The following is a 10,732-nucleotide window of genomic DNA, read 5'->3' as shown; positions in this document are numbered from 1 at the left end:
TATAAAAACTTCGAAGTCATAAACTACAATTAAACCAAGTAGACATACTAAACAAATAGTGGCCAAAGGAATAATTTCCTCTGACGCCTAGAGATATAAAGGCACTGAAGATAGGACAGGCATAAACAAAATATTATCTCTTATTTGCAACTGGTCAATGAAAGTGACCCTAGCATAATACCTTTTTAGCCAGACAGGAGACAAATGAACAAACTGATACAGCAGAAAGTAAGCAAGAGATTGTAATGTTGATGCATTACAATCTCTTGCTGCATGGTGTTGCACCACTAACCGTATTGTTAGTGGTGCAACACCATGCTAACGAAAGGGAAACAGATGAATTGTTCGTCATTATTGAAACTGGGCAGTAGTAAACATTTTCTACTTATATCAGAAGGACTAAGATTCACGCTTTGTACGCAATTACTGACCATATATATACCCAAGTTGCTGCTATGAATGGGTTCTTTGTAAAAGTCAGTTTTGTTTACAAAGCAGTTGCACCTCAAAGTATAGGAACTTACATCAGTTTCCACAATAGATTTAACAATAACAATATCACCATTTGAAGTAACAAAACAGGAATCTCTTTGTGAGGTACCAATAACGTAATCATTGTAATGTATTTTTCTTATCTGTCCATTTTGTTCTTTAATAGGTTTTCTTTTAGTAATATTCTTTTTTTCAGAGTTACAATTCTCACCCATTCTTTTAGCAACCTGCTCTAATGGCATGTTATGACCACGAACCATGTTCTTTATTTTAGACATAAAATTCTCAAAGGGAAATGCCGAAAAGTTACCAAGATGGCCAAAGTTATATGCGTCATCTGCCAAATGGAGCAGATTGTGGACGTTATATACAAGAAATTCGTTGCTGTACAAATCTGACATGTATAGAACAAAACAATGTAGCAAGTCGCCGGCGTACTGTCGCCATTCATCATGTTTACAAATATTTGCAGTGCATAATATGTAAATTGCACAGTGCATTAAAGAAAATGCGCGTACAGTGTTTTGCTTAACACACCACGTAAAACAACAGGGCCTAAATACAAAATGAAAGCTCTGAACTCCGTAGCTTTCCAATATTTGAACATATTGATAGGTCTAGGACGTCTGGAAAATTCAGTGGGATATTTATCCCGTATCACCCGTAAACGTTCTGATATTTCGCCTATTTTCGAAGCAGGCATTCTGCATTTTTTTGGTCCATTTTCTAACCAACACCTTATCAGTTTTTTTACAACCCCCAGACACACCAAGTGCATGTAATCTAAAGGTACTTGGGTTATTAACCCTACATCAAGTTCAGATAGTATACTTTTTGATTGCTGGTGCTCGTCGCCATACAATTGATTTGAAAATCCAGCATCAGTTCTAAGGCGCATATCTGATGTGTATAACCAAACAGTCCTCCCCAGATATGTACCTTCTTGCTCGCATTTCTCACACCCATACAGTGAATTGAATGACTTAATACTTTTCAAAAAAGATCGCGCTGGTGCATCTGCTATTATGCAACTCACTCGGAAGTTATAATGTTGTCCATTAACAACCAACCCATGCTTTTCTAAATGGAGACATTCATCGACAAAAGGTCTAAGATAATCATTGGCATCGTTAGGTTTTGAAGAGCCATAATAAATTCCTACAATAATTGGTTCTTTATCAATGGACTGATCTAAAATGCTTAAAATAGGCCAAAATGAATTGCTGCTACTGGAATGCACTGGTAAACCATCAACATTAAGAGTTATAGTTATGTAAAAAGTACTTCCAAATTGTGACAGTTTTCTTTGCATCAGAGGATAGTAATTTGAACATAAACCAGCAGAAGCTCTTTTTTTTAACTGATTTTCAAGCCCAAAATACACATACGAGCCTCCTGCACATTGGACAACATTAATACTCCTTGGTGTCTGTAACAAAACGCGAGCATCTTTTGGCAAACTTGGATGGTATACTTGCAATCCTTCCAGTAGATGATTGAGTGCGGAGTGTGAAATATTGTACCGTTTAGACCAAGAAACTAGAAATGATTTTAAAACACTGTCTTTTGTGTCAAACAGAAGGGGACTGTTTGGCAAATTAACATTGATAGTGACGTCATCGTCACTGTCACCGAGCATATTATTTGTATAGTTTGATTCACGAGTAAAATTACTGTTACCGACATCTACAGTATATGGTTGATTAGGTGGACTAGTTTCCCCACTGAGCCCGTTTAACTCTACAGATATTTCTTGTATCTTTAAGGCTAAATGTCTTTTCTTATTTCTAGTTGACAGCCCTGTGTAACGTTGATTATTGCTGGATAGAAGTTGGCTCAATTGTCCTGCGTCTGCTTTCTCGACCTCCATCTCTATCTTTGGAGAAGCGGAACCAGTTGCTAACCACGGTCTTTATCTCGTTTTCTGTAGCCGTTTCGGCGACTTTGTGCCGACGGAGAGCTTCTAAAATAACAAATTTATCGATTTTAGACGCGCTTTTATCCTACTATACCCTATTTTATTTAACATTAGAGAGTTACAAACTTAAATAATTAACTGTAAAAACAAGTTAGCTCTACAACCTTGCTTTTTGCAAATACTGTCGACGTCACCGCGATTGAATACCTCTTTTAAGGAAAGCAAATAAAGTTTGTATAACTTTTCTAATGTTAAAAAAAAACGAAGTTTAGATAACATTACAAAATGTGACTTTAGTCGCATTTGGTCCACTACAAAAAAAATTTGGTCCACTTCTCATTTGGTTAACTTTTGTTTAATATTTTTTATAAGACCTGTCATGGCATTCAAGGATGCAAAGAAAAGAAATTGAAATTAAAGACAAACGGTATTGCGGGTTGTACAGATGTGGACTCACAGGTGCAAATATAAGAAATTTATATTAGAGAAATTACACGGTTACATACACAACAGACCAACCGCAACCAGATAAGTCACAGGAGAATTTTCATTAAAACAAATATTTTTATTTGTGATTATCATAATCATAGTTAGAATTAAAATATTTTTGTAGTTATACATATAAATAGAATAACTAAAAAATATACTTATTTTTAGCTGTTACTCTTTCACAGATTGTCATGAGTCATTACAAATCAACCAAAACCAAATGTCCTTCAAATAAAAAATTATACATACAATATTTAACCAAAAAATTAATACATATATGTTAGCAGAGTTAGAAAGGTAACCTGTTATTTAAACTTTATATAGGTAGTTATATTACTTACGTTTTTAGAAGAGGCTTACTTACCAGTAACAACTTTAATTAAAAGGTGATCTTGTAGCTTATGTTTTCCATTTTTGCCTGACCAATTACAGATTTCCGCAAGTTTGTTTGAAAACAGTTTTTCAAGAATCCTCCTTAATATTGCTGATGTTTTGTTACCGCCTACATAGCTCAAGTGGTTAACCTACAACAAAATATTTTACACATAGTGCTTGCACATACATACATTCCAGACAGCCAAAAGATAAATAGCGTAATAGGTACTGCCTAGTGTAGTCAGTCATTATAAAAATAATTAAAAAGCTTACAAGTAGCATGTAATTTTCGTCCACTGTTAGCCAGACATCAATCTTTTTAATCTCTTCGATCTGGGTGCATGGTAAATTGACTCCTTCTGGCAGGGACAGGGCTTGATAACTTTTTAGCTCAATGTCTAGTTCTACTTCGGAATTAAGTTCGGCTTCTTTACATTTCTTTCTAGCACTGAGAAGGTCATCTAAAATCATACGAATAAAACATATTTTATTTCATGGAAAATCTATAATAGAAATGGAAGCAGAGCTAGGTACCTACTGTGTCTGTTTGCCTGCTTACTTATCCAAAGGTAGGTATTTGGGACTTTAGAAAACTCCCTTACATACCTAGTATCATTACATTACTGACTTACCAGTTACATAAAAAATGCGTCGAATTCCAAAAACATTCCACGTGTCATCATCTAAAATTGTGCCCGTAAGACATTTCTTGATCTTTTCGGAATTTTTAAATGGAGGCCAAGCACTATGTTTCTTAGTGGGTGAAATCCAAGACGAGCGCACAATAGCGACGCTGTCATCCTCACTAAATTCAACGACGCTATACATTTCTGAAATGAGTAAACCAATTACCTAACCTAGTAGGTACCTATCTATCTTGGGAAATGAACGTAAATCGGGCTATTACAATGATTAATATGATATATTATATAATATTATTGTATTGACTACCCCGTAAGTATAATACTTATTTCAGTTAGGTCCTTACATAAGTTTTTGAGGTTTTGTCATGATTTTGTTAGAAAATTTTAAAGAACATGGCGGTTCGGCGTCCCCCGCCTTAGCGTCTCTCTTTCACTAGGTACCTACTTTCTTTCCTAGTACAATAATCTCTCTTTGTTTGATACACACTGTAAACGTAGCTAATCTTAAAAATATGACTTTCTACTTACTTTAGGAATAGATATTCCGTTTTTTATCCTCTTGAAACCATGAAATTACAGGTATTTTCTTTTCTGCATCCAAACACTACGAGCACAAAATAGAAAGAATGCTAACGCTAGGCTTGGCAGTGTTGCCAGACGGCCAACTCGGTTTCTCCCCAAGTGTTCCCCGAAATCCCCCCAAAATTCGGGATTTCAAGAAAAATCCCCCCACAAATGGGAATTTCACAAATGGATACGATGAATGTACACTATTTCTGCAATAGCGTCCAATCTTTACAGAATAAGCATCTTCGCGAGCTCCTTGATCATTTTTATGGTTCCGTAAGTCGTAACCAAAGGGTGAAAACGGGACCATAGTACTTAGATTTCGCCGTCTGTTCCCAGACTTTTTCCTCCAACAATTCCCCCAAAAAATTGTTCCCCCCAATTTTCCCCCCATCACCTAAAAAAACCCCCAAATTTGGGGGGATTCCCCCCAATCTGGCATCACTGAGGCTTGGGTAAAAAAAATATATATATCAAAATATCGATATTTTTTCAGAAAATAATCGATATATTATATCGGCGATTTTTTATTCTTTTTTAAATCGATTTTCGATATTTATTTTCGGATATCAAAAACGATATTATTTCGCTTCGAATTTTTATTTTTTATTATATAATTTTTGAGATTGCCAACTATACAGGGTGCAATTAAACCTTCCTGCCAAATTTTTTCCAGGGCTTAGGTATCATTAGGAGAATCCATTTAACCAAAAAAAATTGGGTGTTATTTATTTGTTATTGACATATTTTATCCCATTTAAAATCGTTGCAGAATGCTCACTCGCGGCGGTGGGTGTGATCGGGGGTGACGCGGGGCGAGGCGCGCGCGCGGGGGCACGTCACGCGCGGGCGACTCGTAGGCCGGTATAAATAGTCAGTACTTAAGATGCGACCCGGTCTCAAGACGCGGTTCGGCTCTGTGATTGGCCCAAATTTTGACAGCCAACCAATCACAGAGCCTGAACCGTGTCTTGAGACCGAGATGCATCTTGAGTACTGACTATTTATACCGGCCGTAGTGTCCGTTGTAGTGTTTTTTAGGATAACTTTCGGAAGCCATTTCTCAACATTTTAGTACTGAGTGATTATAAAAGAAAAAATACGTGTATTTTTATTTTTGACAAGGATCAATAAATATATCAAAATTTGGCAGGAAGGTTTAATTGCAGCTTGTATTAGTGAGGGAGCCCTAGAACAATTTTTTTTGTGATTACTAACAAGCTAATTTTTTGTGAATAGCTACATTTTGATATTTAAGATGAACAACATTTTTATTTTAGGTCAAGGACAAGGACAAGGTTACTTTTAATTTATATAACTATTAACCTACAAATATTATACAAAAAATCTGCTGGTCAGGGTTCCGTTTTAGGGTACAGTAGTCAACCAAGTTTTGTTGATTACAGAACCCTAAAACCTTGTCTTACAAATAAAACAATCCATATTTTAGGACCATCAAGTCAAAGTATGAAATACTTTCTATCTCTGTTAGCTACCACTTTCGAGATTTTTCGAAAATAAAAATGTTGTTCGTCTTATCAAAATGTAGCTACTCACAAAAAATTTGCTTGTTAGTAATCACAAAAAAATTTGTTCTAGGGCTTCCGTAATACGAGTATTTCTAATTAGTCTGTGCTTCCGTACTATATAGATAACCTTCTCGAGGCTCGAGGCTTAAGCAAAAAATATCGATATATCGGAATATCGATATTTAAAAAAAATATATATCGATACATTTGAAAAGTATCGATACGATATATATCGATATATTTTTTTCATTTGCCCATCCCTAGCTAACGCATCAGACAGCTCACAGCGCTCTTCCATAGTGAAAAGATGTGCTTGTGCCATATAACCGCACATGTTGATTTTGACATTTTGTTTTTTTTATAATGGGACTAAAATTATTCACGGAGATTCTTTCATAACCTTAATGGCATGAATTACACCATCAATATAATCACGATTCCGTGATAATATTGATGGTGTAAGCGGCCGAATCGCATTGTAGGTATAGCTAATATTATTTTGTAAGCTATAATACATTTTAGGCAATTATAAGCTATACTTAACAGTAGGAAGTAGGGCCAATAATAGTTGTTCACTTATTACAATCTTAAATAGATGTTATTAAAAACTTAATTTAACAACTTGTGTAAGAAATTTTTTTTTTATTAATCATGATTTTTTATCAGAGATTCTTGAAATCCACGCGATACTGGGGGGCGTGGCTTCCACAGATTATGCGATCTCGTTGGGCCTATGTTGGGTATTTGTACATATGTGTTGTAGGCTACACAACCAAAAACACTTAAAGGGCCTTCGTTGGCAGATTGTTGAATTTCACTGTTGGCAGCAGAACGTAAAATCAATGTTGGGCCTATGTTGGGTATTTGTACATATGTGTTGTAGGCTACACAACAGAAAGCCACAGTAGGGCCTTCGTTGGCCGGTTGTCACCAATCACTGTTGGAAAACTATAACAAAATATATGTTGGGCCTACGTTGGGTATTTGTACAGATGTCCTGTAGGCTAGACAACCAAAAGCCACAGTAGGGCCTTCGTTGGCAGGTTATCACCAATCACAGTTGGGAAAATAAAACAAAATATATGTTGGGCCTATGTTGGGTATTTGTACATATGTGTTGTAGGCTACACAACCAAAAACACTTAAAGGGCCTTCGTTGGCAGATTGTTGAATTTCACTGTTGGCAGCAGAACGTAAAATCAATGTTGGGCCTATGTTGGGTATTTGTACATATGTGTTGTAGGCTACACAACAGAAAGCCACAGTAGGGCCTTCGTTGGCCGGTTGTCACCAATCACTGTTGGAAAACTATAACAAAATATATGTTGGGCCTATGTTGAGTACTTGTATAGATGTTCTGTAGACTACACAACCAAAAGCCACTGTAGGGCCTTCGTTGGCAGGTTATCACCAATCACTGTTGGGAAAATAATACAAAATATATGTTGGGCCTATGTTGGGTATTTGTACATATGTATTGTAGGCTACACGACCAAAAACACTTAAAGGGCCTTCGTTGGCAGATTGTTGAATTTCACTGTTGGCAGCAGAACGTAAAATCAATGTTGGGCCTATGTTGAGTACTTGTATAGATGTTCTGTAGACTACACAACCAAAAGCCACTGTAGGGCCTTCGTTGGCAGGTTATCACCAATCACTGTTGGGAAAATAAAACAAAATATTTGTTGGGCCTATGTTGGGTATTTGTACATATGTGTTGTAGGCTACACAACCAAAAACACTTAAAGGGCCTTCGTTGGCAGATTGTTGAATTTCACTGTTGGCAGCAGAACGTAAAATCAATGTTGGGTCTATGTTGAGTATTTGTATAGATGTCCTGTAGGCTACACAACAAAAAGCCGCAGTAGGGCCTTCGTTGGCAGGTTATCACCAATCACAGTTGGGAAAATAAAATAAAATATATGTTGGGCCTATGTTGGGTATTTGTACAGATGTCCTGTAGGCTACACAACCAAAAGCCACAGTAGGGCCTTCGTTGGCCTGTTGTCACCAATCACTGTTGGAAAACTATAACAAAATATATGTTGGGCCTATGTTGGGTATTTGTACAGATGTCCTGTAGGCTACACAACCAAAAGCCACAGTAGGGCCTTCGTTGGTCTGTTGTCACCAATCACTGTTGGAAAACTATAACAAAATATATGTTGGGCCTATGTTGGGTATTTGTACAGATGTCCTGTAGGCTAGACAACCAAAAGCCACAGTAGGGCCTTCGTTGGCAGGTTATCACCAATCACAGTTGGGAAAATAAAACAAAATATATGTTGGGCCTATGTTGGGTATTTGTACATATGTGTTGTAGGCTACACAACAGAAAGCCACAGTAGGGCCTTCGTTGACTGGTTGTCACCAATCACTGTTGGAAAACTATAACAAAATATATGTTGGGCCTATGTTGGGTATTTGTACAGATGTCCTGTAGGCTACACAACCAAAAGCCACAGTAGGGCCTTCGTTGGCAGGTTATCACCAATCACTGTTGGGAAAATAATACAAAATATATGTTGGGCCTATGTTGGGTATTTGTACAGATGTCCTGTAGGCTACACAACCAAAAGCCACAGTAGGGCCTTCGTTGACTGGTTGTCACCAATCACTGTTGGAAAACTATAACAAAATATATGTTGGGCCTATGTTGGGTATTTGTACAGATGTCCTGTAGGCTACACAACCAAAAGCCGCAGTAGGGCCTTCGTTGGCAGGTTATCACCAATCACAGTTGGGAAAATAAAATAAAATATATGTTGGGCCTATGGTGGGTATTTGTACAGATGTCCTGTAGGCTACACAACCAAAAGCCACAGTAGGGCCTTCGTTGGCCTGTTGTCACCAATCACTGTTGGAAAACTATAACAAAATATATGTTGGGCCTATGTTGGGTATTTGTACAGATGTCCTGTAGGCTAGACAACCAAAAGCCACAGTAGGGCCTTCGTTGGCAGGTTATCACCAATCACAGTTGGGAAAATAAAACAAAATATATGTTGGGCCTATGTTGGGTATTTGTACATATGTGTTGTAGGCTACACAACAGAAAGCCACAGTAGGGCCTTCGTTGACTGGTTGTCACCAATCACTGTTGGAAAACTATAACAAAATATATGTTGGGCCTATGTTGGGTATTTGTACAGATGTCCTGTAGGCTACACAACCAAAAGCCACAGTAGGGCCTTCGTTGGCAGGTTATCACCAATCACTGTTGGGAAAATAATACAAAATATATGTTGGGCCTATGTTGGGTATTTGTACATATGTATTGTAGGCTACACAACCAAAAAGACTTAAAGGGCCTTCGTTGGCAGATTGTTGAATTTCACTGTTGGCAGCAGAACGTAAAATCAATGTTGGGCCTATGTTGAGTACTTGTATAGATGTTCTGTAGACTACACAACCAAAAGCCACTGTAGGGCCTTCGTTGGCAGGTTATCACCAATCACTGTTGGGAAAATAAAACAAAATATTTGTTGGGCCTATGTTGGGTATTTGTACATATGTGTTGTAGGCTACAGAACCAAAAACACTTAAAGGGCCTTCGTTGGCAGATTGTTGAATTTCACTGTTGGCAGCAGAACGTAAAATCAATGTTGGGTCTATGTTGAGTATTTGTATAGATGTTCTGTAGGCTACACAACAAAAAGCCGCAGTAGGGCCTTCGTTGGCATTTTACTGTTGGCGGCGGAACGTAAAATTTATGTTGGGCCATTGTTGGCTCTTCGTTCGGAATTTTAGTGTAGGAATTTACGATTGGCTTTTTGTAGGCCCTTTGTTGGGATTTTCTCACACCATTCCCCGACAGTTTACCAACCGTTGGCAATCGTTGGCCAACGGAGTGTGCTACTAGGGAAGTATAAGAAAGTCACTAAAGCCTTTCTAAAAGGCGGGCTTATTATTTATACTGGCCATTTTATACGGAGTAAGGCCGATATTAATTAAATCAGTACTTAAGATGCCGGATGCGATCCGGTCTCAAGACGCGGTTCGGCTCTGTAATTGGTCCAAATTTTGACAGCCAACCAATCACAGAGCCTGAACCGTGTCTTGAGACCGAGATGCATCTTGAGTACTGACTATTTATACCTGTCTAAGTAACTGACGAGTGCACAGGCAATACGGTGCTGACCTGCCAGTCCTGCCACTGCCATCGTGTAAACCGATTTCGAAGACAGTTCGGTACTGTCGGACCGCGCTGTCTTCACTACTGACCGCGTGTAAACGGTAGGCGACAGTTTTTGGTGTCAGCACTGTCTCGGCAGTCGGCACTGGCGTCAGTTACTTACTCCGTATAAAACGGCCATAACAGTCCTAGCAAGTAGCAACACCTACCGATACTAGATATTCAAAATTTTGTAGACTTTTTCAGGTGGGGTATTATTCACCGTATACCCTAACTTGTCTGGTATTTTATTGACATACTGATTCGTAGATAAATCCATATCCATACTAATATTATAAATGCGAAAGTATCTCTGTCTGTCTGTCTGTCTGTCTCGCTTTCACGCCAAAACTGAACCGATTGCAATGAAATTTTGTACACAGTTATTCTAGAGTCTGAGAAAGGACATAGGCTACATTTTGATGTGGGAAAATATCTTATTTCCATGAAAATATCGATGAAAATGAATTCGCATTACGCGTGGCCAGCGCTCATCCCGGGGGTCCTGGGTTCGAGTCCCGCAGGCGGAACAAAAAGTTTTAAA

The 10,732-nt window shown here is 38.0% G+C and overlaps 1 protein-coding gene across 2 annotated transcripts; it reads right to left on the bottom strand.

Annotated features, from left to right (window-relative positions):
• Positions 1–992: 992 nt before the first annotated feature.
• LOC121729790 lies at positions 993–4,547 on the bottom strand. Of its 2 annotated transcripts, none has more exons than XM_042118414.1 (5): positions 4,447–4,547; positions 3,907–4,104; positions 3,548–3,735; positions 3,264–3,423; positions 993–2,455 (listed from the first exon to the last, which is right to left on the bottom strand). In XM_042118414.1, exons 2-5 carry the CDS (start codon positions 4,100–4,102, stop codon positions 2,307–2,309), a joined length of 693 nt encoding a protein of 230 aa, XP_041974348.1. In that variant the 5' UTR covers positions 4,103–4,104; positions 4,447–4,547; the 3' UTR covers positions 993–2,306. The 2 variants fall into 2 exon arrangements, with proteins under 2 accessions (XP_041974348.1, XP_041974349.1); XM_042118415.1 differs by lacking the exon at positions 4,447–4,547 and adding an exon at positions 4,263–4,422.
• Positions 4,548–10,732: the final 6,185 nt, after the last annotated feature.

Source organism: Aricia agestis, chromosome 8 (assembly GCF_905147365.1).
Source record: "Aricia agestis chromosome 8, ilAriAges1.1, whole genome shotgun sequence".
Classification (NCBI taxonomy): Eukaryota; Metazoa; Arthropoda; class Insecta; order Lepidoptera; family Lycaenidae; genus Aricia; species Aricia agestis.
Note: the sequence above shows the minus strand (reverse complement) of the source record. Positions and strands in the feature narration are given on the sequence as shown.